The sequence below is a fragment of the Cladophialophora carrionii genome (assembly GCF_000365165.1).
Source record: "Cladophialophora carrionii CBS 160.54 unplaced genomic scaffold supercont1.5, whole genome shotgun sequence".
In the NCBI taxonomy this organism is placed as follows: domain Eukaryota; kingdom Fungi; phylum Ascomycota; class Eurotiomycetes; order Chaetothyriales; family Herpotrichiellaceae; genus Cladophialophora; species Cladophialophora carrionii.
This window is the reverse complement of record NW_008481830.1, coordinates 1,998,442-2,024,979: the sequence shown is the minus strand read 5'-3', so window position 1 is coordinate 2,024,979 and position 26,538 is coordinate 1,998,442. Positions and strand designations below refer to the sequence as shown.

Here is a 26,538-nt window from a genome sequence, read left to right as displayed (position 1 = left end):
CTGGTGTGCTAAGCACAGCTGTTCTAGCTTCTGCGAGTCCGCATTGCCATCGCGCAACAGGGTCCGATATTGCTGATGCGTGCATAGGATAGGCAATCAGGCGGCGCGGGAGGGGAGGTCGAGCCAGGTGGCTGGCTGGCCTAGCTCTAATGCGCACTGCGCTGGAGGGCTATCAGACTGCTTTGGGCACATGGACGTTGACTCACAGATGATAGCGGCCTAGAATATGTTACACAAAGTGATGAGCTGGACAAGTTGATCGAGCTGGATGGTCGGTTGGATCAAGCTCTCGATAGCAAAGCGAGAGATTCGCGGATGCGCAAGCCTGGTGGGCCCCGCCTGCCCCGCCTTCCTCGCCTGCCACGCCGCCTAAGCTTAACGAGGCGAAGGTTTTTTAGGCTTGATGGAGCCCACGTAGTGGCCAATAAACGGCCAGGCTAGCCCTACTCGTCGTCCCTGCGACAATCAGCGCTTTGTGTCGACTCACACAAGAGCCTGAAGAGGAGCATAAAGCCTTGAGAGGCGCATCAATGGGTATCTCTCCAGCAGCTGCGCATTCAAAAACGACGCGTGTTCTCGGCAATTGCAGGATCCAGCTGTGGCGCAACGATGAACAAGAGCAGAATAGGGTCAACAAATGCTCGCTGGGACTGCCAGCCCCGCCAATAGTGAAAGACACATCGTCCTTGAATACTTCCAGATAGCACCGCTCAAGCTCTCGACAACACAGCAGCGCGAACGTCAAGATGAAGCACTGGTCCAAGATTATTGACTATCTATCTCGTCATGACGCGTCGTCCATCCCAAACAATCATCAAGGCGAGGGGCCTGCCCATCAGCGAAAACCAAGCAGTAGTGTAGTCATACATGATGAAGAAACGAGTGATGGTGCCGGTAAGAAGTAACGAAGGTCATGAGAGTAGTATACTAGAACGCCTGGCCCCATTCGATCCCAGCGCTGAAGAGGTTGGAGCTCATCAGCACTAAAATCGATCTCCGCTAATGCGGCCTCAATCTCGATGTGAGAGCGGCTAGCTGTGCGTAACACTTCATGGTACTTGACAGTCGAAGTTTTCGAATTCTGTTGATGAAGTCACATCGCATTGGACGCAATGCCGGGCCAGGAATTGCACTTCATCCAGAAGCCTGTCAGCGATGTCCGGCTTCGAGATGCTTACGCCTTCAAACAAGCCGTATTCGAGCGCCTCACGGATGTCTGCGCAACGATTGGCGTCCCATATGAGCCGTGTGCTTCTGTCCAGGTTGAATGTAGTGGAGTGCTCGTTCCACTTGTCCTTTGTGACATCCTGCGTGAGCAAGCTTCGAATCATGACAGAGAAGCCGATGTTGCCCTGAGTCGTTGGCTGGCAAAAGTTGTCCCCTTCGACATGACCTTTGCAGTGCGCCAGGTAGTCTTTGGCATTTGTGGATACATGTACGCAAAGCGAACAACCCCAATGTCTTTTCTCCCGTCGTCTCTCGTTCTTGCAGTTCTCGGATCCTGGACAGTGACGGTGCTGAGTGCTGTGATGTCTCTTCCACATTTCAGCCCGATTCGTTTCGTAAGGGAATGGTGAACAGCCTTGGTGCCTGCACCCGAGAGTAACGGTTCTATCATGATCACCTGGAGACGTTTACTATGGACGACAGCGTGAGGATAGTTCAATCTATACCTGTGAGATGCTTGTAAAGCTGACTTAGACTCGAGTATGACTTCTCACGCGCAAGCTCCGGACATGGAAATCTAGGTTTCTGGGATCGTCGCCGTCCACAATTCTGCTCTTGTACGAAAAGACTCTGGCTCAGACGATCTGCACCCGACATATCGCACTCTTCGACTTTTCCGGGCACGACGAGAGGCATCGGCACCGGAGTCAGCATCTCGGTATAGAAATGACTGCCCTGTTGCGACTGGGCAAATTCCATAGTGTTGAGTAGCTGTATGTTTCCATCATAGTAGGGCTGACGTCTTGCTGGGACTGGGTTTGGTGAATAGTCCATGGCATCCATTTTGACTGCATCCCCCGGATACAGCCCGCGTGTCATTGGTGAAGCGATAGTATTGCACGGGCATGTGTGGAATATCCCGCCATATGCTCTTACACCACCCATGCCGTCATCTAAGGGCACACTGAAATCTGTTGCCACAGATCCCCTTTGGCTGGATTAGTCGGACAGGATACTAGGTACGCCGGAGGGTACTCGTGCAGAAGTGCGATATAAGAAGGTCGATCGGGCATGTTCAGTTGATTGAAAAGCGGTCAACGCTTTGTCAACTTCGCCCTCATCTGCATCCTGCAGCAGATAGAGCGCAATGATGTACTCAAGCTGGCGTAGTTGGTGCATTTGCCAGTGGTTGATACCAATTCTAGCCAACCGTTGTACTGCATCCTCAACGCTGGGGAAATGCATGTCCGACTGCCCTTGTACCTCGTAGTTGACGTAGCGGCCAAGCAGGCCGACATTCCGAGGTTCGGATGAGACAACGGGAAGGTTGGGGGTCCGAAGGAGATCGAGCCTGTCTGGGCCATGGCATGGGTAAAGCATGGCCTCGGAATGGGTCCATATTTGGCTGGAGGTTCGATTGATGATATCAAAAGCTGAAGAACAGGTGAAACGCTGAAACGACTGGACAGATCGGCGCCGGCGCAGATCCTGGAGGGTAATAGTTGCGAGTATATCGCTGTCAAGGGCAAACTAACGAAGGCGAGAAACCAAAGAGAAAGAATGGACATGCACACTCCACGTTCTCTGAACGATCAGTGGTGGCTCCGCAAGAGAGTATGCAAACTGGGCATCCACAGAGAAGGACGGGCCAGGGAGAAGTTTTGTAAAAGTCTCGAGCACGACGTCCAAACAACCACTCACCTCGTTGATGACAGCTCTGCGGCTCAAGTGGCAAGAGTCGCAACGGTGTCTTGTTACTGGTGTAGACAATGATCGAATCAGAAGCGCTGAAGCACTGGACGGTCGGAGAACCTTCATGTGTATACGAGCATGTTGACCGGTTACAAGGAAGGATGTTCATATAAGGGGATACCGAGTGCTGTTTCCACCAGTGAGCACATTGGCGTAGCGTCTTCTGAGCTTCTGGTGCTCGCCACAGCCTGATGCGCGGACTACATCTGAGACGCATCGAGTTCGCAGTGAACCAACCGGAGGTGGAGAGGTCTGCGCCATGGCGGCAATTGCTATGAAGACCATGCCAAATCGAGCTTTGTAAAACTCAGCGTCAATGACTGCTTTCAGGAGCTGCGGCTGAAATTGCGGGCGAGACGCGCAACGACCGGAAAGGAGAGAAGAAGAACGTACGAAAGTATCCAATTGATCAATCCGAGCCGAAGTGTAGCCCCAAGCCCCCGAGCCCCCGCTTTGGTGGCTAAGAGTTTGCATGGTTTGCAGTGTTTGTCTGACCGCTCTCCAAAAAAAAAATAGTTTCTCGCACTACTACAGTAGCCCATGTTTGCCGGCGACACCGTCGTTCCTGTATCGCATCATAGTCTAGCAACATAACATGGCTGCCAGCAAGCGCTCTGTGGAGAGTGCTGACACTAAACCGTCTAAAAGGGTGAAGACGTCCAGAGAAACCACCAAGACAAGCAGAGCTTCGTCTGGGCAGCCAAAATCTCTCGATCAGGGCTTCACTGCATTTGACGATTCAAAGAATACAGGGGCGGCAAATTCAGCGGTGAATGCAAGGAAGAACCGGAACGAAAAGGACCGTCCATCGGTGCATCAGTCTTTCAAGAAACCAGAACCATATCTGAACAGTACGTCTCAGAAGACCCTGCCAATTTTTCGTGGCACGATGAGGGTTGTTGCTAACATTCTCTCTCGCCACAGACCAATCCTCTCGCGAAGCCCATGCGAAGCAAAAAGCCCTGACACAAGACCGCCGAGCTGCGAAACCCAATGCCGACTCGATAGCCCGCTCAAAGAAGATTTGGGAACGTCTGAGGCGGAAATCCCATGTTCCCAAGCAAGAGCGCGATGAATTAGTGACAGAGCTCTTCCAGATCATATCTGGGCGGGTGAAGGATTTTGTTTTCAAACATGACTCTGTGCGAGTGATTCAGTGTGCTCTCAAATATGCCACGCCGGAACAGAGAAAGCAGATCACGGCTGAGCTGAAGGGCAGCTACCGCGAATTGGCCGAGTCCAAGTATGCCAAGTTCCTGATCGCCAAGATGGTCGCGGGTGACGATGAGAGCCGGGATGCTGTGGTAGAAGAGTTTTACGGCCATGTGAAGCGATTGATTCGGCACCCCGAGGCTAGTTGGATTGTGGATGATATCTACCGAACCATTGCAACCAAGGAACAAAAGGCCATCCTCCTGCGAGAGTGGTATGGTCCCGAATTCGTCGTCTTTGGCAAGTCCCAGAAGAGCACCATGACTAGTTCAGGCGACGGACCAGTTACGCCTGACCTTTCTGACATCCTCGCACAACATCCCGAGAAGCGAGGACCGATCATGTCCCACCTTCACGAAATGACCAATCAACTCGTCCAGAAGAAAACGACCGGCTTCACTATCCTCCATGATGCTTTACTGCAATACTTTCTGAACTGTAAGCCAGGCAGTCCAGAGATTGCCGAGTTTCTTTCCATGCTCCACGACGATGAGGAAGGGGACCTCCAAAAGAATCTTGCCTTTACAAAGTCCGGGTCTCGCTTGCTTTGCCTTTGCTTGGCTCATGGAAGTTCCAAGGACAGGAGAGGGATAATGAAGTTCTTCAAGACGCACATTAAGCTCCTGGCTGGTGATCAGTACGGGCATAAAGTGCTATTGACGGCGTATGATGTGATTGACGACACCGTAATGACATCGAAGACCATCTTCCCCGAACTTCTGTGCAAGGACCTGGAGGCAGGACCGAGGGAAGAAGAATTGCTGGCTCAAGTCGAGCATCTTACAGCACGGATCCCGCTCCTTTATCTCATGTCACCAGATGCACCGAAGTGGCTCATCACGGAGGATACGGCCGCGCTCATTTCGGAAGTCCGTGAGATCAGGAAAGAGACGTCCAAAAAGGATCCAGCGAAGCGTCGGTTGGAACTACTCGAAAACATTGCGCAGCCATTGCTCGATCTCATCCAGAGCCAGGTGCAATATCTGGCACAGTCAAGTTTCGGCTGTCAGTTCATCACGGAAACAATATTCGGCTGCGCTGGGGTCGGCGATACTGAAGGTGCATTGACTGCCCTCGCCAATCTGGCTACGGATCGGCCTGAAGACGCCGAGAAAAAGGGGGAGGTAGAAAGGATCATTTCTACACCAATAGTGGGCCGAATGATCAAAGCTTTAGTGCAGGGCGGACGGTTCGACAAGGCCACGAAGTCGATCAAGCTTGTTGAGCCTTCCTTGAAATTTCACCAGACACTATACTCCAAGATCAAAGCCACTGGTAGCGATGCAGAGATCGTGAATTGGACGAATGGGCCAAACAGCTTTGTCGTGGTCGCGATGTTAGAAGCTGAAGACTTCGAGGCCAGGGAGGAGCTGCTGAATGTGTTGAAGAAGAATGCTGGTAATTTGAACAAGGACAACAAAGGCGCAGCGATCGTTCTGGAAAAGCTAGGCGGCAACACCCGCACAGAAGGGGAGGAGGAGAAGCGACGGGCAGACCAAGCGGACGAAGGGGATGACGGAACCACGACCAAGCAGAAGGACAAAGGAAGAAAGGGCAAGCAAAGGAAACCCTAGGAGAATCAACACAGCGAGGATGAGCTCGTAATGACCAGGACTGGTGCTGTGTATTACTGCCGAATCCCAAGTCCAGCTAGTTGCGCGCTCCTTGCAGGACTTCAGAGCTTGTCTCCATACAGCTGCAGGGCCGCGTGTATTTTCCCCATGCCAAGCAGCAGCGGTTGAGCCTGCGTTGCTCGGCAGGCAATAGCTCTAACTAACAGCTAACTTCTGGTGAGCAGACACGAGTACCTTGTACGAACACTCGTGACGTGCAGTGCAAGTGTATGTTACATTCAACTACCGGTGACGGTTGTGCCAGCGATCGGTCTGATCGGTCCTCGTTGGAGCGTGTCCCAGCCGCAAACAGCCAGAGGATGGTGGGGTGCCGGATAAACGTTTGGCACCGTGATTGGTTGGCCAAGGACGCAGCGGAGGGGGGTGCGGAGGGAACCGTTGATGTTGGTGTTGTCACTTTGTCCTCACCTGTTCCTGTTTGTTGGCTCTTCTCCAAAAACTTTGGAACAAGCATGTGCCGCTCTGCTTGAAACCCTTCACCCCTTCTTTCTGCTATACGTGGGATTCTCCCTTCTGCGCTGCGCTTTCACACTCGTTCCCAGAATATCCCGCTACAGTCCAGCGTCGAACCGCGTTACCTGGTCAGATAGGCCATGCGCGACCATGGGGACATCCACTAACTCGTCGAACGGTCACGTATCTCCACTGCAAAATATTGACTTGGCATTTGACAACAACTCTCTCGAGGACTCTGCAAGGTCTTTGGCATACAGAGTGCAGCCCAAGTGGCGGGACGCTCCAGGCGACATTGTCATCACCAAGTTTACGGACGGAATCACTAACACGGTAGGTACCAAGCCGTCACCTTTGTTGAGCACGTGCTCACCCATGTCTGAATCTAGCTCCTCAAGATCTCGAAACACACGCCCGGCCTGTCAGAGTCAGAAATAGACAGAGATTCCGTCCTCCTTCGTGCGTATGGCAACCACACTGAGATCATCATCGATCGAGATCGCGAAGCCAGATCGCATGGTCTGTGTGCAGAACTAGGGTTGGCGCCTCCGCTATTGGCAAGATTCAGGAATGGCCTGCTGTACAAATTCATCATTGGCCAAGTCTGTACTCCGCCAGATCTCGTCAGCGAACCCGTCTGGCGCGCAGTCGCCAGGCGACTAGGTGAGTGGCATGCACGGCTGCCGATTGCGGCTGTGGTCGAGGAGAAGAAGGAAGTGAAAAATGGGGTCAATGGCCACAGGCTGAATGGGAACGAGCCAGCGTGCTCCGCGCTTGCTTCGAGGCAGCCTGTGCCGAATATGTGGTCAGTGATGCAAAAGTGGGTGCACGCCCTTCCGTGCGACAGTCCTAAGCAAGAGGCTCGGAAACAGTTGCTGCAGAAAGAGTTAGACCGGTCATTCAGGGACCTTGACAATGAGCGAGGTCCCGGCTCATCTGGTTTTGTCTTCGGACACTGCGACTTGCTCAGTGCCAACGTCATCATGCTGCCAAAAGACCATGTCTGTAGTGCGGAAGGTGATTCCCTCCAGGTCTCTTTTATCGATTACGAATACGCAACTCCTTGTCCCGCCGCCTTCGACATTGCGAATCACTTTGCCGAATGGGGCGGGTATGACTGTGACTACAACATGCTGCCGACCAAATCTGTCCGCCGTCAGTTTTTGAAGGACTACCTGGATTCGTTTGCAGCCCATAGCGACAGGCCACTTCCCGACGACATGCTGGACACCTTGTACCAAGAGGTCGATCGATACCGGGGCATGCCCGGCTTTTACTGGGGCGTCTGGGCCCTGATCCAAGCCACCATCTCCCAGATCGACTTCGATTATGCCTCGTACGCTGAAGTCCGATTAGGCGAGTATTATGCCTGGAGAGCGGAAGAAAATGGCAGCCGAATGCAGAACAACCTCCAAATGCCCCTTCGAGAAAGGAGGTGGGCCATGGAATGAGCGTGAGAGCTGGATGCATACCTGTCTCCCGCGTCGGGGATCTCTGGGGACGGTTGTAACAGAGAGAGAGGGCTCCACGTCTATATTCCCCTTGTCGTCCGGAAGCTAACGGACCTTGGACAAAGATATTGTAATCAAAGATTGCCTTTCATTGACATACTGGGGTACTCGGGCACGCCGAGCGTCGCCCCTGGTGGCTGTGTCCCGGTGAGCGAGCGCACAGGGCTGCATTATGTAACAGCAAGACTGAGCTGTCGAGAACAAGAAGCGGCTAGGACGCCATAGCGGTTGAATGGCGTGTTGCACAATTCGTGGCGCTTACGTGATAGTCGCTCAGACCTCAGCCGCCTGGCCTTGCATGAAAATCCTCCATATGAGAAATGCCCAGTATGAGGATCTGACACGGGCGAGCCATTCTACTGTATCTCCTTCGCTTGACCATTGTACCGGTAAGGCTTAGACTGTGTGGAGAGCGCGTCATGCACATCTTACATTACTACTGTCTATTCGAGAAAATCCCTGCCACTGTTCGATACTCCACGCAAGACATTCGCTTAACAACGGCCACATTGCGCGGTTCCGACAGCGAGTCTTGAGACGACGTGACGACCAGGCTCTCTCGGCTACCGTCAGCCGCCAATAGTCGTCCTTAAGACTCTGCCATGATGGACATCAGGACTGAGATGTTGATTTCATGAAAATCAGACCCGACGACTAGCAGACTACCACTGTCCCACACGGTCACTACTCGCTGCCATACCACTTGGTGAAGCTCAATTCAAATGTCTCCCAGCCCACAGACCAATATCTTCATCACCTACAACGATCCGAGCGAACTCAAAAGCCGGCAGAACCGCCGTGCAGTTTCATCCTTCGCCTCGAAAAGCTACCGGCCCACGTCGAAGAGGATCATATTAGACCGCACCCACTATCGACCCTTTGTTCGACGACCAGACAGCGAAACACCACCACCACCAACGGGCGACACCAAGGTCAAAAGCAGGCATACTGCCGCGCGAAAGAAGGACTCTCCTGCGAAGAACCTGGAGGAAAATCCATGTCTTGGAGAGATTCAACCACGCAATGACTGCGCCTTGGGCAGCCCAATGGCAGATCCCTTTACAACATACCCGATCGCCTTCCGGAACTATGTGCCATTCCTGGTAGACTACTGTGAGTATACTTGATCAAGCAGATCTCGTTCCTTGCACATCCTCGCCTGCCCTATCCCTCATAAACCGTAAAATCTGACCAATGTAGTTATTCGGTTCTTGACTCCTCGTTTCAGTCCCGCGCTTGCAGTGGAAACCAGCCGATATCTGATCTGGTTCAATGTCGCCATGCACAATTCAGAACTGTTCCATGCGTTGATTGCCCTGAGCCAAGTGTACTATAACATCGATGTGAGAGGATTTGGCAACACCCACTGGACCGCGCTGTATCATCGGGGCGAGGCACTGAAGCGGCTCAGACAGAAGGTAGAGACGGCCAAGAGCTCCGACGACGATGCCGCCATCTTAACCGCCCTGTGGCTGATGGACGTTGACGTAAGTATCTTACACTGTTCCTTCGGCGCCACCTCTCCGTGAACGAGCAACTTGATTTGCTGATCAAGCAGGCCGCGCACGGTGACCTTCATGCGTATGCAATGCATAAAAGAGCGAAAGAGAGAATGGTTCTGACCCGAGGTGGAATCAGGCAGTTGAACGCCGAACTCCAGGACGAGCTGCTAAAGTGGGTGGAGGGCCCGCTCACTCATAAGGTCGGACCACTGACACTGTCCGCGTAGGAGCGAGTTCTTCTTACCGTTACTGCTGTACGGCCGATTCGTGTGCGAGCTTACCGATGACGACGACGTGCTCGTCAGGTTCAAGGAGAACGATCCCGTCAAGCCGACTCAGATAGGCGGGTTTCAAGGCCTCTTTTCAGTCCTGGCGAGCAAGGGCCTCATCACATCTCAAGTGGTGGAGATCCTCCAGCGCATCTTCAAGCAAGTTTCAAGGCAGCCTCAATTCGCTCGAAGCGGTAACACAGCGGGCAGATCAGACAATGAACCCCCACTGCCTCCACCCGTCGATCAGGCATACAACGAAATCAGTCGTGTGCTGGGCATCACTGACGAAATCGAGCCGCAGTCACTACACCACCGGCTGCTCCTGGCACTGTTGATCTACATTTTCAACTTTCACAATCAGCCACAGGCGCTCCCTCCAGCCAAGACCATGCCCTCGACTCCTCAAAATCGCAAGATCCGACATCCCTATCTGGAGATCCTGTCCAAAGTGGCTCTAGAACTCTCCCAGCCGAGCAACCCGTCTGATCGGAACAAGGTCACGGAACGGGAAGTCACTCTTTGGACGATGGTAGCGATCGGCGCAGCCTCGAGCTTCAGCCCGTGGCGGCTGCAAATCCCTTTCATGGGCCACATGATTGAATGGATGGAGAACGATGAGCAGCAGCAAGTTGAAGGTAACGAAGCAGCTGCGGAAGAGGCGTCACGGAAAGATGCATCAATACCTCCTCCGGCCGGTGATGCCACCGAGCCATATAAAAGACCGCCCACGAATCTGGAGAAGCTCACCGCCTGTCTGAGAGGCTACTACCTCTACGGGGCCGATAAGAAGACACTGCGAAGTCTGCAGAGATGGCGGGACTCGGAGCCGCGAGATCCGGCATGATGGGAAGTGAATGGAAGGGCGGTCACAGTGACGCACACTACATCATCGGCGGTACTCGACGTACTCAGCGGGTCGGCAACACTACACTACGGCCGCGAAACGATACCGAGTTACACGGATTAGACATTTAACACGGTATCCCAAACGTGCAGCTACCCTGTTCACCCATGCTGACTGAGTCTCTAACCCTTCGAAAAGGCGCACAGTCAAGTCATACAAACCCTTGCGGGCAATACGCAGCAGCAGCAATGACAGCAATGACGTCGGCAAAGGCGCAAAGACGACATACAGCACAGGGGTATGCATGCATGTATATATGTATGTATACATACTACATATGCACCGAGCACGATAATGGCCATCTGATTTTTGCCTTTCGAACCTATGAAAATCCGAAAAGGGCCCTGAACCGCCGTCACGGCCACGCTTTTCGAACTCTCCCCTTCACAGGCTAGGTCCGTCTACATTGGCGTGGAGAGCAGCTAATGAGGGTTGAGATCCCACGCTCAAACGACCGATCTTATAGTCTGTGAACACGATTGAGCACTTGAGCACAAACGAAAACACTATATCAAAGCCTGCCGAACTCGAGGCGTTGCGAATGGATTAGATCTTCGCCACCACTTCCAGCGGGGCCTGCGACAGCTTCGACAGCTCAATAAATATACAGACGTGTCGGTCGGTGGTCGAGTTGAGCACCCCACCCCCCTTCCCCCACGGAATCCTGGCAGTGGCCCCCATCAGCCAGCTTGTTGAGTACAAGTGCAAGTACCGATTCATGGGCGATACATACATCTGGCGGTTTATTCGGCGTGCATTCATGCGCGTGGGTAGACCGAGCAGCCATGGAGATGGTTCGACTCACCGTCACCCAGAACCGAAAGTAGTTCCCCACCCAGGTTACGCAACATTGTCAAGACTTGGTTCAAAAGATAGCATTTGTGACGGTTTCTGTGGAGGCTACTCCGTCCGAGTATGGGAGCGGAGAGAGCCGACTGGTATGTACTGGTGGTGGGTAAGCACGTATTGAGTATTGCGTACTTTTCGAGCCTCAACAGTGCCCATCTTGGTCCAGCGATGCATAGCGATAGGATGTATACATATCGACAGGGTAATATTGCGCGGTTGGCCTACAACTCGGATCAGATCTTACCCTGTCGTTATCTGTCTGACCAGGTGCAGTCAGAACGACGCAGTACAGGTAGGAATGAGTGATGTGTCCATGGCAGGAGACTATGTAGCACTGCAGTCAACTGACAATGCATCCTCTTCTTTCAGATTCTATTCTTATTCCCTTCCAATCCGTATAATGCGCCTCATTTCGAGTGCCACTGCCACTATTGATTCCCGTAAATAGACCCGCCAGCGTTCCTGACACATCTCAGAACATCGCCTACCAAGTACAAGCTGCCGGTGATGCAGAGTCGGCGATGGCGATCCCTTCCGTCCGCTGCAGCGGCAGCGGCAGCTGTCCGAACGGCTTCTTGGACCGCTTTGGCAATGTAAGCGTTGTGGAGGTCTCCATGGTTATTGTCGTCGGGTATTGTTCCGTCATCAGGCGAAGCCTTCACCACGCCGTCCGTAAACTTGCTCGCCCTGGCTGCCAGATCGCTCGCGGGCATCGGCTTCACCCAGGGCATGCCGTCCACGGGGCCGAAAGCGCATGTAATGACGTTGTCGTGAGGCTTGAGCAGTACCGACAGAATCTTGTCCACGTCCTTGTCTTTCTTGACCGCCAGGAGCCAAGTCACGGGTTTGGACTGATCTGGCTGCACGGTTGAATGGTCGGAGCGTACGTTGTTGTCGACAAACTCCACCAGAGCGGCGGCCGATTGTGCATTGTGAGCTCCGTCGAGAAGGACTCTCCTGTCGATGGGAGGGCCATGTCCGAGGATTTCTGTGTCTGCGATATCTTGGGGGAGGAGCCCCCGGGGTAGTGTAAGCCACTGGAGACGTCCTGGCAGGCTTGACTGTGCCTCGACGATGAGCCTCTCGAGGGACGCCATCGTTGATTCAGGTTGGGAAGGCACGACTCCGGAGATCATGCGGTCATTTTGTGCCTTTGCGGGGGCCCAGTCTGTTGTTGCTGGCCCTAGTTGGTGATCCCTTCTTGGTGGAGGCTGGCTGCTAGAGTGCCTAACACCGAGACTATTTTCCACATGTCGAAAAGCAGACCAGGCAGTATAGAGGTTCTGCGCTTGGTGGCTTGCCATTCTCAATTGTCTGATGACACTGTCCAACTCTCCTCGCCGTTCCTCGAGAGAGAGGTACACGCCAGCTTGCCCATCTCTCCCCCAACCAAGCTTCTTGAGCTGCTTTGCAACTACTTCAAGGACACTTTTCTCATTGCTCTGGTCCACGACGACAGGCACGCCGGGCTTGAAGATGCCGGCTTTCTCAGCCGCAATGGCTTCGATCGTGTCGCCGAGGAACTCGGTATGATCCAGGCCCACCTTTGTGATAACACTCAGGATCACATCAGCCGGCCTGAGAACATTCGTCGCATCTTCTCGTCCACCCAGGCCGCACTCAATCACTGCAACGTCGACCTTTTCGTTCGTAAATAGCTGGAAAGCAGACGCAGTGAGGATCTCGAACTCGCTGGCTCCGATGTTCTCCTTGAGACTGCGGTCACGGAACTGCTGCTCGATTAGAAGGTACTTGGCGCGATCGACGACATTTCTATTGATCGTGATACAGTCCCATCGGTCAATGATGTGAGGAGACGTGAACCGTCCAACTCGGTAGCCCAAGTGGCCGAGGAATGTCGAGACTAGAGCTGCAACGCTGCCTTTGCCGTTCGTCCCGGCAATATGGACGGCTTTCCAGGGTAGACTCGGGTTAGCATTGAGTAACGGACTTAGGAGCTGGGTGATCCTTTGGAGACCGAGGGTGATCATGCTGATGAAAGGTTGAAGCTCGACGAGCAAAGAGTGGCGAAAGTATGGTGAAAACCGCCCGTGTCGAAACTCATCTTCTCGGATAGTTATGGAAAGGCTAAGGTCTGAGAGATGATCATGATGCGTAGTGCGACTAAGATGGTGTACTGAACAGGTGAACAGTGTCGGGCAAACAGATAGAGATTGGGGAGGAGCCGGCGGTGGTGGAGCAGAACTGTACGAGGGGTGAACGCAAATGAAGTCGAGTTGAAATGGAGGAGTGATCATGCACTAGCTGCGCAAGGCTGGCCAATCACATGTGAGCCTAGCACTCTACGAGGCTGTCCCAGATTCACGCCCGTTGTCTGCGGGCTGTCATACCTGGCGAAATAAGTAACGGCGTCCGTAGCGGAGAAAATTAGGCATGGCTTTTGCCGTCGAATCTCTTGGCGATGAGAGATGCCATTGGACGATATCCTCTACCCACCCGGCGTGGTCACCGATAACCTCTACCCCAAGCGAACATCCACACGCCTCGCTAAGAACAAACAGAAGCAGGTTGCTGAAACCCCTGACACACATTAGTTACTCATTAACTGTCGCCCAGCGTCTATCCCTCCAGGCCAAGGTGCCTCCTTATTGCCAAGTATCGCTCATACCCAAACAACTTCACCTCAATCCTCAAAAACTGAATCCACGCTCGTAGGAGCCTGAAGAAATTCCGCGGTCTAAGGAAACCGCCCCTTCGCTTGATCATATCTTTCTCGTCCTGCCAGACGGTCCAACTGGCGTATTTAGCCAATATTAGCATAGGTCTCATGGGCTGCGTCGAACCCAGCGCCTCATCCAGACTTCGAGTGAGGTCGTTAGTTTTGAGAATCAAGAGGATGATCCGTGGCACATGCCCCAGAAGTTGCACGAGCTGTTGAAGAAGGTCTTCGCCAAAGACTTCATTAATGCCCTCCTTCTCATTGACGTCCCGCAGTGACGTCGTGAGCTGTTTGCGCACAAGCACGCGGTAATCTCGACCAGTGATGGCAGAGGCGAATAAAGGAAATTCCTTGTCACCTATCCCAGCGACCTCGTAGGCGTATTTACGCATTCTCGCCTCATCAGCATCGATCACGGCGAGCCAAAGCTTTGCGTAGTCCTTCCGTAGCTTGTCATCCGGCATGCGGTAGAGGCCATGGTCGTACAGCACAATGTCAAAGTTGTACGGATATCTCCTGCTTGGATTGTGACGAATGGCGATGTTCCCGGCGTGCGGATCGCAATGTAGTGGCGCATTCCGCGAAAAGATCATGACGTTGAAAATCCTAGCCAGTGTTGCCGACACCTCGTCCCGGGAAATGTTGTGTTCCTTGAGATATGCGAGATTGTCCACCCTAGCTCCGGTCACGTATTCCATGACGAGAAATCTTCTGCTCGCCGACATCACTTTTGGGATGATGAGGGGAAACCTCGTGTTCCGCTTAAAGTAGTTGCGTGCGTAGGTCGCATTCTGACCCTCAAGCGCAAAGTCGAGCTCCTGGGGAAGGGAGAAGTCCATTTCATTACTCAGCCATTCGAGGTCATAGTCGGGGAAAGCTCTCTTCAGACTCCGAAATGTGAACCTCGTCAGTGCAAGATCGAGTGGCACCCACTCCTCAAGGGTGGGATGCTGGACCTTCACAGCCACTGTTTGACCCGTGTCTCTCAGGACTGCTATATGGACCTGGGCCAGCGACGCTGCGCCAATAGGTTCCTTGCTGAACTCGGCAAAATCGTCCTCTATCCGGCGGCCCGTGTCTCGGAGAAACATGTCTTCTATCGACTCATAGGACGATACGGGACACTTGTCCTGTAACGGGACGAATGTCTCAGTCCACTCGAGAGGAAGCAGGTATCCCATGGATGATATGTGTTGGCCCAGCTTGATGAATATTGATCCATTGGCCTCCATTGCCTTGAGGACTCGATCGGCGCAGCGTTTATGGCAGGCCTTGAGGCTCTTCGTGTGTTCTTCGGGATCATTGTACTGCTCGTTCAGCGTGACTCGGTAGCTGTGTCAGGTCAGTGCTTTGCTTTGGTGAGCCATGGTCACGCCAGTGCATACTCATTTATACAGACCATCAACGTTGAGACGACCCTCCCCGTCCTCTCTGCAGCCAACCAGCCATGCTTGATGTTATCCCCAAAGGCAAGGACGCCGGCACCAGCAACACCTCCACCTGCGGCCGCCCAATATACGGCCTGCCAGGGCCTCACTACCCTCACCGGTCCGTAGGAGGACGCAAAGCGCCTCCGCGACTTGTGGACGGGATTCTGTGGTAGACTTCTGCACCGAGCACACGTCCAGGAGACACGGCCCCGCAGGAAGGCAAGGGCGTCGGTAGAAATTCGCATGGGAGCGAGTGGGAATGCTATTGTATGGACATAGGATAGGGCGTTCGACGATCGTGCTTGAAAGCCTTTCAAACAATGGCGCTGAGCGGCACTGCACTAGCTTTGGACAGGCTACGGGAAACAGCTGAATTGCTCTTGGACTCGATCAGCAGATACAGTATCAGCGGATTGGATGTCGAATCACGAGAGCAACGAGGCGACGGCGCAGATTTTGCGGAGGTTTTGACAGAGCAGTGACGTAGGCGTGTTTCTAAAGCGGCATCTATGTACGGAGTCACGTGGAAGTATGCGATGCTCCTCGTCTCTGTGTGAAATTATCTATTATTTCTACTGTCTACGAAGTACTGTGCTCATGTACTTCCATTCTCCTTCGGCTCAACCGGCTCTCTGACCAACGTCTTCTTCCCTTCTAACCGGATTCTCCCAACCATCGCTGGCCTTCTCATATGCAGATACTCGCTGAGGAAGCTCTTCGTCTGAATCCGCACCCTCTCCCGCCCCAGATACCCCATCTGCTGGTACAGTAGTTCTCCCTCAGGAGAGGCCTCGATCCAGCAAGGCAACATCAACGCATCAGCCACATCGTTGCCCCACTGCATCATCATGCGCCCACATCCTTTGCCCTGGTATTCCGGATCCGTGAACAGCAAGAAACACAGGACGTGGCCCTCTCTGCATTCGCGACGGCGGCGGGTGAGGAAGTCTTCCAGCAGCACGGCTGCGTCGGCGCGTTCCTGCTCCGTCTCCAGGTACAAAAGGGCCGACTCGTTCTTCGCCTCTTCTTTGAGTTGGGCGGTCTCGCTGTTCGGTCGTCTGTTTTCGTTCTTTGCCGCTTGCTGCTGTTCCTGGGGCGTCACGTACGTGGGGAAGATCTTCCAATTACTCGCGCAGACGATGCGCGTTCGCCTCTCGGTGGAAATCGTGTTGCCTTGCTCATCGAGGACGTTCACATTGTCCTGGGCGTCGAGGTCCTCGATCTTGAGAAACAAGTCTGCCGGGTCGTTGAGCATACCATGTAAGAGCGTCTTCTTGGTGTACGCGTACGACGACGGGGATCTACGCCCGAAGAAGACATTGGCCAGTTCGATCTTGCTGAACGACTCGAACATCATGGGGACAATGGCATCGAGGTCTCTAGCCTCGAGCCGAGAAAGGACGAGACGCATGTCGATTGCTTCTCGCTTGGCCGTTGCTGTTGCTTTTGCTGTTCTTGATGCTTCACGCGCACCCAGTCCGCTTAGTCTGTCGTAAAGTGTTCTCGTGCTCTGCTTTGGGTGTATCGATATGAAAGTCTAGGCAGTCCGCCCCTTATACCTCAGGGCGCAGCGTGAGCAGAACCCGAATGAGCACGCCTCTTCTCCCACCTCATACAGTACCGGCCTCCTTCACGAGATCAGCTTTGCCGAACACCAAGCCTCGGACTCCTACCGAGCAAGTTTCTGGGTGACAGAAACGTGCTGTGTACGAATATCTCACGCCAAGCACCTTGTTGAAATCAGCTTCAAAGGCGACAGGAGCGGTCCCGGTGGGTAACGAAAGCATCAATTCGAGGACTGAGTGAATGAAGACATGACTGACTGACTGACTGGACGAGTGGATCATCCGCACGCCCTGCGTCTGTTGCCCGAAATTCCCAACACTGCAAGCTTGCCTACATAGTACTTATTTACCTACCTAATCAGGGCATAGCATCACGAGCAGAGTCGAGCAATAGCATGGACATATCATCGCATAGGTGACTCAAATGCAAGCGGCTGCATCATGCACATGCACCTACGACTTATCAAGTTAGAGCAAGGGAGATGAGAGGGAGATGGAGACGGGAAATCAACGGGAGTTGAATGCGTCTTGCCCGTCGTGTCCGCCTTGTCCGCCCTGTCCGCTGTGACGAGGCGGTGAAGTCCAGCGTACGGAGTACGCGTACGGCATAAGGCCTTCTCACGCTTGCTTTGCCAGCTCCAAGCGTCTCGTGCTCTGCACTCATACTAATCGGTTAGTTAGGCGGCTTACATACACTAACGAACCCCTCCAACTGTCGTGCATACTACTGTACAGTAGCTTACGGAATACTCAGTACTTAATTTAGGCCGAATGCACACATACACAGATCGCTAACAAGCCCTAGAAGCCAATCCCACACCCTTTGCGTCGATGAGCCGCCTCAGCTCAAAAAGCTTGGGTTGGACGTCCACATCCACCATGTCTTCTCTCCATTCATTCACCTAGCTGCTCTGGGTGCAGTCAGTGCTTGTACAAACCCTGCTCTTTCGTTTCACGGCGTCAATCTGTATACCCATCACAAGTGGGAGTATACACCAACCAAGAAAGGAAAAAGGGAGATACAAGAAGAAAGCGGACAGCCGAACGGGCCGCACAGACACGAATGGTATGGAAACCCCGGATTGCATTGCATTGCACTGCATGGCTTGGTGGGCTCCTTGCGGCCATTCAAGCTTCTATGGTATGATACGATACATACGCGTACCCAATTTTATGTCTAGTCCCCCGTGAACGCCAGGAATATCAATCCCCCTACCCAAAAGGTGGACGCCAACCTCGGTACACCATATCGACCACATCCAAGGGACGTTTGTCGACATGACCGGTGGCAGGGTCAAGAAATGAATGAAAGATTTGCCCGGTTTCTCGCCTTTCGCCATCGTCGTGGGCTGTTCACGCTGGCTAGTAGGCCCGTGGATATGATTTTTTCCCCCCTTTTGCCTTGTTTCATAACATTCGTTGTATTTCGTCATTTGTGTTGGGGAAGGTCCTGGGTGGAGATGCAAAGAAGGGATGTCGCGAAAAGCAACGGCCGTCTAAGCTTCTTCCAGGATCGGCTTCACCGATATTGGTATCTCTAACAGCTTTCTGGCTTCTCAGAAGCACGTTGATGTCGGGTGGACTTCTCAAAAGTCTCGGTACCGGGGGCCAATTGTTTGCTCAGCAAACTTTGATGAAAGAATTGTGGACCCCAAGTCTCGGGCGAAGGAGTGGATGGAGGAAATGAAACTTAGTTCAACCACCATTGGATGCCGCTGACACGGCCGTCGCCTCCAGGGACGATGGCGTTGAACAGGGCATCCGTGCAGTCAATGGCTCGGTCCACACAACCCATGCACTTGTCGCCCACTGTTGCCTGGACGGTAATGCCACTGTCGGGGTTGTACAAGGTGACTGAGCGACCGCAGTAAGGGTTGCCGTTGGACTGAGTTCCCATGAATGCGAATGGGAGAGCAATCTGCATCTCGCTGTTGGTGTCGACGTTCCAGCCGCATGCGCCAAGACCTGGAGATGAACGTCAGTCACGTTTTAAATCTGGCTCCGCGGTCGAGTCACTTACCGCCATCCCAGTGGGTTACATCGCCTTCGCAAGCATTGCCAGAGCCCTCGCACGAACCGTCTGCCGCCTTGGGTTGAAGAGTCATCATCGGAGCGATGAGAGAAATTGGGGAAGGAGACGAAGCAGCTGGAGAGGGATCCGGGACCACTGAAGACGACGAAACCGGTGCGGGTGCTTGCTCGGCAGGAGGAGTGTAAGCAGCAGCTGGGGCGACAGTTGGGGTGGAAGAAGACGGTTGTTGGGGAGCTGCAGCGAGCGTCGCCAGAGTAGAGGGAGTGGGAGCTGCCTCGTCAGGGACCACTGCAGGAACCGAGCTGCTGGTCGTGGCAGCGGCAACCGGAGCAGGAGTGGGAGCAGCTTGGTCGACCCAGACGGTGGTGGTCTCCTCGACAGTCACCCAGGCGATCTCGGTGACGGTGTTGGTGTAGATGCCGCGCTTGTTGGCTCCGGGCATGGGAACCGCGGCGACCAGCGGAGTGAGCACCGAGGCGGCAAGGATGATGTTCTTGAGGACGGCCATTGCGACTGATGTCGGAATTGAAAGAAAATCGAAATTGAAGTTTAGGTGAGTGGACTCTGAAGTGCCGCAAAGGTCTGGAGATCTGGCTCAACAGCAGGTAAGGAGTGTCTAAGAAGGAAGTCAAGAATCTGAATCCTTGATGGCTTGGTCTCTGAAGTAATGGTGAGCGTGGTGTCGCTGTCGACGATGACAAGCCTGTGTTGGTTGAAAAGGACTGGTGACGGGGAGCTAGCCCACGAGGAAGTTCGCAAAGGACGGCGGTCGGAAGCGGAGTGAAAGAGAGAGTGATGTTCACTTCCGGCACGGGGGACAAAGGAAGGACTAGATAAAGAAAGTGAATGAGGGTACGGTTGGGGTAGGAAAGAGAACGGACGAGAAGAGATTTTTTCGTTGCACTCTCTCTTTGGTGAGAGGAAAGAAAGAAGGCGAAGAAGTCAAGATGCGTGGTATCCGTCACCGTGCATCGACCCAGACCTCGAGATGCCCGAAAGGGAGGAAGGGGATGTGGTCAGTTTGCATTCCTCATTGGGCATCCTTGGTCCCGTCCGTTGTGAACTCTGCCCCGTCTCCTTGCATATTGTTTACTCGGTTTCCACCTGGCAGGTCGTGATGAGGACTGCTGTGCTGTTACGTGCGACCTTCGCCGGGGAGCCCCGTCAACATCCTAAAGCGGGAAGGAGGCGCTGATGTGGGAAATTCGGGAGAAACCCAGGACTGTTCACTAGCCCCAGAGACCCAGCGCACAGACCCGACAGCCACAGGGTTGGTCGTTCAGGTACCGCGCGGGTGCCTGGAGTGGCCCGCCAGGCTGCAGTGGAGCGTCTGATTTTCATCGTCGGTGGCTTAAGGGGAAATGTGTCGTGGCGCCCGTCGAAACGCAAATGCTCGGTTGAAGTCCGTTTGACCAGGATGTGAGGAGCCAGTGAAGTGGGACCCGGCACGCCCCTGTTTTCCTTTTCTTTGCCCTCGCCCCGATTCGTGGCAGACAACGTGGTTTTTCAGGAACGGCCGGCACTAGGCTGGCTTTGTCTTAGCCGTGACCAGTTCTGCTCCTTGTGCCCTGTGCCTGGCTTTTGATCGCTCTCGCTTCACAGTCCGTTCACCCACCCGCTGACTGGGCGCTGGTCCTCGATCGTCGTTTGACCTGGATCTGAAACCGCCCACCGCAGCGCGCACAGACATGCGAATTTCATGGTTTGGTCCTCATGAAGATATGTATGTATGTGGTGCGCCGGCCTGCCAGGTGAAGCGCTGCCGTTCTTCTTGCAGTCGTGTCTGCCACCACCACCACTCAACTGCCATAACCCACTGTTGCGCGCCGGCGATGCCCAACACTGTGCAAATTTAGCCGAGCGAGGATTGTTCGCTAGCCGAACCCGGTAGCCAGGAAGCATTGTCCGCTCTGCAACAATGCCACTTTGCGAAGGCGACAAAATCCAGCACGGCACAAGACAAAACGGCAAACGGCTCATGCATGCGTCGACCCAATAGCCACGCAACGTGGCCAGTGTATGCAGGAACTGCTGCCACTACTGCACTTCAATCCGTCAACACTCGGCACGAAAAATCCTCTTCCTGCCCCAGCGACTAAGAGTACCCGAGTTCGGTCCCACAACCTTGTTGCCGTTCGGACTCCTTCCAGCGCGCATTTCAGAATCCAACCGCATTTCTGGTCATTGAGTGCATATGACAGAATGCGCGTGGAGTCGAAAATTTTGAACTGGCTTTTTGGCCTTCGGTATCGACTCGGGCCTCTCTATCACAATGCGAAAGCTACCACATCCCTGGTTCTCGCACGTGCTGAATCGTTGATCTGGAACAGCAGCTTGACTACCTGCCTTGCAATGCCGACGAAGAAACTCGACGACCGGAGCGTTATCCACCTGGGCACCCACTGCGCATTGTCCAGTACGAAAAGACAGAATCCAGCACGGGTACCTGCTTCTGCACCTAGGTAACCTTCTGGAATACCACTTACCCACTCCTGGTTCGGCTTCTTCGACCGCTCGCCTTGCCTCACCCGCGAATCGCCCACTTCCGCTAACCCAGAGTACTCCTACGAGTACGCATCTCGATGGGGTCCATGGCCACATCCATGTTACCGCGGTACAATTAGTGAGTTCCGCCGTGATCGAGTTCTCTCGTGCTGTATCCTACGCACGCCCAACAAATGTGTCTCCCGTCGTCCCTGCGTTGCAAGATACAGCACGACTGTTCTCACTTTCGGCAAGTTTCGCCAGTCCTTGCATTCAGGATTCTCCCCGACCGCCCGCATCTCATGAGTTTTCATTTGATGTGACGTAAGGCGCAGGCGGGTCCTGCTCCAACACTGTTCCTCGTAGGAGCAGCCACGACAGGCAGGGCGAGAAGGTATACCCATGGTGGCTTCGGCGCATCTTACTCTGCAAGGGAAGCCGGTCCCGAAGGCGAAGGCGCTCGACCTCGGTCACCGTTACATACCTTGAACTCAATCCGTGGACAGGACCCCAACCTGGCGGTACACCAGCTGCACGGAAGCCTGGAACTTGTGCCTTCAGAAGATTGGACCGTGAGGGAGTCTTCCTCAACTCTGATCACCACTGCTCGGACCTGCCTGGACTGACAGTCTTCGTATTTTCACGCTTGAGGGCTCTCCGTCCTTCGTGCCTCCGTGTTGACACCGGTGATGCTTGGAACATGTTTTCCAACCCCGGCCTCTCATCCGCAGCCTAGCTCCTGTGTCTTCATGGCTGGATGGACTGGAGGGATGATCAAATCACACCTTGGCAGGGAAACCCAAAACCAGTCTCGGTCTAAGTATAAATGTGATTGAATGTCATCGTGTTGGTCCTCGCACGCATCCATTGGGAGACCAAGGTGATCTATTGCCTTTTCCGGTGAGCCTAATATGCAGACCCAGAGTATTTGCTTATCGACCACCATCCTGCTGGAAATCGGCTGAGATCAAGAGTAGCAGGCAAATCTCGCCCGGTAGCGACATACTGAGCAGGCAAAGCCTCACACAGTAGCAAATGCCGCCGTCTCATAAGAAAAGGTCTTGATCAAAACCACCCTGGCAGAGTATGATTAGGTATTGTGAAGCTGCACTCACCAAAGTCGCTTGAACGCAGCAGAAAATCAAATATCCAGTCCGATACCAATGCCCGCACTTTCTCGAGCTTGATCATATGCTTTTCATAACTGTATGGTAATCATCGAAGTCATCTTGCGGATCTCGATTCTCCCACCGCGGTCGGTGGCGAGTAATGGTCATGTCTAAATCCTCGTCCATCTGACTATGGCGATTCGGATTCCTATCATCAGCGTGCGGGTCGCGGTGGCCGCTGTTGCTGCTGGCATGAGCTTTCGGGAGGTCTCGTTGAGCAGGCCACAACGCGAGATCCGCCACATAACCTTTGGCTGGCTTGGGCTGAACAGATGGGGCACTTGGGTAAGGGTTCCTAACGTCTGCAAAGTCCATCGCCAACACGGGAGACGCCGGTTCACCGTCCACCATCAGGTTCGTGCTTCGCCGCTCGACAGGTTGGACTGATGGCGATTTGAAATGCCTGTCCCTCTTCCGTCGACCGACTATGCCTGGCGCTCCGGACTCTGTCACCTTTTCCTGCTCGACTGTGCCAGCACTTTCCTGTGATGTCGGGCTAAGTGCGCGTCGTCTGGAACGCGTCTCATGAATGGGGTCGACTTGACTCTTCGCCTGTGGGAGAAGGTTTAAGTAAACCGCAAAAAGCGTCCCCGATACGGCCACAGCCAGGGGCACACAATACGAGTACTTCAATCCATGTCCATTGGCGACAGCCCACTGGATGGGTGGGAAGACCGCTCCACCTGATATGGCGGCCGTCATCAAGGAAGCTCCAGTCTTGGTATGTTTGCCCAAGCCTCTCATTGCTATGGCAAAAATGATGGAGAAAATACCAGCTTCGAAGAACAGTGTGAGAATGGGGACTGCAGCTCCCCCGTTGCCGTCGAGATGCATATCCAGGGCCAAGCAGACGACAACCCCGACATAGGACCCTAGTAGAATCCACCTGGGCTTCAGAAAGTAGTTGAGGAAGGTGGCCAGGAACCGACCGAATGCAAAGACTCCGTGACCAACCATCTGATAATCGAATGGTTGAAGAGTCGAGGTTGGCTTCAGCAACTTGAAGAGCGGTTGAACGTTGTTCCCAACACACTCTTGTGCGCCCACGTAGCAGAACTGGCTGAAGACTCCCAGTCCAAGTGTCACATAGACGACTTTCCAGGGACCAACTCTCGCCATATATGCGTCACCACGACGTTCAGCCAAATCCTCCAGCTGCTCATCTGATGCCTCTGGCAGTGGAATGTAGTAGAAAACGACTGCCAGCGCGTACACGAAGAGGGCAATCCCAAGATACGTCCATTGCACGTCCACAAGTGAGCCCGCACTGTTGACGCTCTTGAACAAGACTTTGGTGGCTAAGAGGGGAGAGCAGACCGTGCCGATCGCTTGAAAGGCCTGGGAAAGGTTCAGCCTGACTTCTGCTAACTCCAGCGGTCCGCACAGGGCAATGTAAGGGTTTGCCGCCACTTCCAAGCAAGATAAGCCAAATCCGACGATGAAGTTTGACACGGTGAATGCAGCGTATGATGTCAAGACAGCAGACGGCCAGAAGACTAACGTCCCGCAGCCATACACTGCCAAGCCCGCGATCATCAGCGCCTTGAATCCATATCTTTTGATGATGAAGCGGCCCAGGCTCAGAGGTCCGACGAAGTAGCCCCCATAATAGGCCGAATGGAGGCCCAGCCCTTTTCCTGTCGAGACGCCGGCCACGAGCTGAAATCGAGAATTGAGCGTGTCAAGCAGGCCATACGCAAACCCCCACAGGAAAAAGATGACTGTGACCACGGCAATCGGCCACGCGCTTTCCCGATTTGACAAATTCAGCATATTTCGTTTTCCAGACATGTTGACGAATCCGAAGTCGGAAACCGCGCTCTTGTTGGTGTGCCTCCGACTCAGTTTTGTCGCCGTCCTTGAGAGTGGTGATCCTGTCTGCTCCTCAGGCGGCCACGCGAGCATATTCAGAAATCCCATCTGGTCGCCTTGATCATCTCCACAGTATTCCTGAACAATCGGCCTCCTAAACGCAGCGGGGTTGTTGAGCATCGACACGTTTCCTTTCGGAAGTTTTGTACCCGCACTTCCCGCACTCGGATTTCCGGCATCGACGCTGTTGTTGGACGTCAACTCTTCTCCGGCATCTCTGATGAAGCTGGGCAAGAAGCGAGCAAAGAGAGGTTTTAGACTCGGCACACATGCACAGACGAGACCGATGCAGACCTCCACTGCTGACCACATGAAGCTCAGACTTGCATACCAAGAAAAATCGTTGTCTTCCACAGTTCGCCCTGGGTCGCTACCAGTACCTTTGACCACCTTCAACCGATTCAGTGCCGCTTGCTGTAAGTAAGCAATGCGTATAACGTCAATGGCCGCAACGAAAGCACCGAAACTGAACGTAGCCACCAGAATGATTTTTTGCTTCCGAGGCAAGCGCATTCCCGTCAATATTGGGATCGGGAGAAACAAAATCGCAATATCCGTGATGATGTTGAGGGGCGCCGAAGACAGATATAGCGTAACGATATCTGTGCACGCAGCGTTCTCGGGTGTAGGATAAAGATACCCGGCTGCAACGGGAGAACATTGGAAGATGTTGAAGAATGTGAGAGCCAGTCCGACGAGGTTGACCACAGCAAGGGTCAACCAGTTACACCACTTGAAGACGGGATCAACGTCCTTGCTCATCACTGACAAGAAGAAGACAATGATGGAGGTCTTCGTCAGCATCAAGGACGGATTGTAGAGAATGGCGAAGGTATATTCGGCCTTCCGAAGAGCGCTGAACGAGCTGTCTGGTATGTCTTGCTTGTGCTTGCCTAACCCATAATGAACAGCGACGCATATCGACGAGGAGAATCCTACAGCACACACCCATGCTACCAGAATCCACCAATCGTCCTGCCTGATGGATCTGACAAGTCGAACTCTTGTGAAAAATCGAGCTGCGACGAAGGTGGTGGCAACCGCCGTCACAATAATGGTGACGGCCGATGTGGCCGGGCCCCGGTCCTGGACCATCTACCGAATAACGGTGGTAGTTGGGCAGTACGCTCAGCTCTTATTCCCTACCGACGACTCAGCGAATGTCGTTGACTTGAGTGCGTCATGTCGGCTGAAGAACACGTCGAGAGAACAGACAATGGCTTTGACCCAAGCTGTCCACATATGTGGGAGATATTGGGCAGTAATTGCCAACTGGATCTTCGAAGGGTATGTGAGAAGGCGGGAATTCTGTTAAAGGGAAGTGAAGGAAGCTGGTGGTGAGTGGACAAGAGCGATGCGCACGAATCCGTTTGGCGTCGGTCGTAGGCCGTTTGACCAGTCACTCGCGAACTGGCCAATGAAAGAGGTTCCGCAGGCGTATTCTACCCGCTGCTTGATGTTCGTGAGGCATTCGTCGGAGAGGGAAGTTGGCTGAGAAGCTGCTGGCAGACGCTTTGCCCGATGTGCTCTTCATGGCTGAGGGAGATTTTAACCTGGACAGCTCGGATCTGTGCTCCCCACCAGCGTTCTTTGCCAGATGCCGACGGCAAATGGAAGCGGTGGAAGTGGCATGTAGAAGCGTCATTCGTGTCACCGAGGGAGGGTTGGTGATCGCTTGACCTGGTAAGCTGGTACTCGATCATACTCGTATTGGAGGGGAAAGACACGAACATTCGAAGGAGGCGGGCAGAAAGACGCGGGGAAATATTAGGCTGCCGACCATCGAGCCTATCGGGCCGACTTGAAGCATGCCCCACGCACTTTAAGTGCCTGGCAATGCCCGCTCTTTGGCTGCCACGGCTGCCTAGCGTCTGTGCTCCAGTTAAAGCTTCCGGTGGTCAAGAACCGACCTCTAACCCTAGCAGCCCCGGAGAAACACCACTTGGCATGAGCAGTGGATTATTGCGCTCATCACCTATATCGCTTATCGAGTATGAGGTAGATATCATAGCATCATGTAGAGGAAACAAACGTCGACGGGCTTGCTCAC

The 26,538-nt window shown here is 53.7% G+C and overlaps 8 protein-coding genes across 8 annotated transcripts; 3 read left to right on the top strand and 5 right to left on the bottom strand.

The window, feature by feature from the left end:
* Positions 1–3,514: 3,514 nt before the first annotated feature.
* Positions 3,515–5,705, top strand: G647_06558 (uncharacterized protein; the record flags this gene model as incomplete). The annotated part of the gene is made up of 2 exons (XM_008730878.1): positions 3,515–3,770; positions 3,844–5,705. 2 exons carry the CDS (start codon positions 3,515–3,517, stop codon positions 5,703–5,705), a joined length of 2,118 nt encoding a protein of 705 aa, XP_008729100.1.
* A 663-nt stretch (positions 5,706–6,368) lies between these two features.
* G647_06557 (uncharacterized protein) lies at positions 6,369–7,669 on the top strand (the record flags this gene model as incomplete). The annotated part of the gene is made up of 2 exons (XM_008730877.1): positions 6,369–6,551; positions 6,608–7,669. The coding sequence occupies 2 exons, from the start codon at positions 6,369–6,371 to the stop codon at positions 7,667–7,669; spliced, it is 1,245 nt and encodes a 414-aa protein (XP_008729099.1).
* A 782-nt stretch (positions 7,670–8,451) lies between these two features.
* G647_06556 (uncharacterized protein) lies at positions 8,452–10,347 on the top strand (the record flags this gene model as incomplete). The annotated part of the gene is made up of 4 exons (XM_008730876.1): positions 8,452–8,842; positions 8,930–9,216; positions 9,288–9,403; positions 9,459–10,347. The coding sequence occupies 4 exons, from the start codon at positions 8,452–8,454 to the stop codon at positions 10,345–10,347; spliced, it is 1,683 nt and encodes a 560-aa protein (XP_008729098.1).
* A 1,337-nt stretch (positions 10,348–11,684) lies between these two features.
* Positions 11,685–13,247, bottom strand: G647_06555 (uncharacterized protein; the record flags this gene model as incomplete). Its single annotated transcript, XM_008730875.1, has 1 exon — positions 11,685–13,247. One exon carries the CDS (start codon positions 13,245–13,247, stop codon positions 11,685–11,687), a length of 1,563 nt encoding a protein of 520 aa, XP_008729097.1.
* Positions 13,248–13,836: 589 nt separating this feature from the next.
* On the bottom strand, positions 13,837–15,611 carry G647_06554 (uncharacterized protein; the record flags this gene model as incomplete). Its single annotated transcript, XM_008730874.1, has 2 exons — positions 13,837–15,268; positions 15,322–15,611. 2 exons carry the CDS (start codon positions 15,609–15,611, stop codon positions 13,837–13,839), a joined length of 1,722 nt encoding a protein of 573 aa, XP_008729096.1.
* Positions 15,612–15,961: 350 nt separating this feature from the next.
* On the bottom strand, positions 15,962–16,777 carry G647_06553 (uncharacterized protein; the record flags this gene model as incomplete). The annotated part of the gene is made up of 1 exon (XM_008730873.1): positions 15,962–16,777. One exon carries the CDS (start codon positions 16,775–16,777, stop codon positions 15,962–15,964), a length of 816 nt encoding a protein of 271 aa, XP_008729095.1.
* Positions 16,778–18,621: 1,844 nt separating this feature from the next.
* Positions 18,622–19,471, bottom strand: G647_06552 (uncharacterized protein; the record flags this gene model as incomplete). The annotated part of the gene is made up of 2 exons (XM_008730872.1): positions 18,622–18,896; positions 18,952–19,471. The coding sequence occupies 2 exons, from the start codon at positions 19,469–19,471 to the stop codon at positions 18,622–18,624; spliced, it is 795 nt and encodes a 264-aa protein (XP_008729094.1).
* Positions 19,472–22,634: 3,163 nt separating this feature from the next.
* On the bottom strand, positions 22,635–25,583 carry G647_06551 (uncharacterized protein; the record flags this gene model as incomplete). The annotated part of the gene is made up of 1 exon (XM_008730871.1): positions 22,635–25,583. The coding sequence occupies one exon, from the start codon at positions 25,581–25,583 to the stop codon at positions 22,635–22,637; it is 2,949 nt and encodes a 982-aa protein (XP_008729093.1).
* Positions 25,584–26,538: the final 955 nt, after the last annotated feature.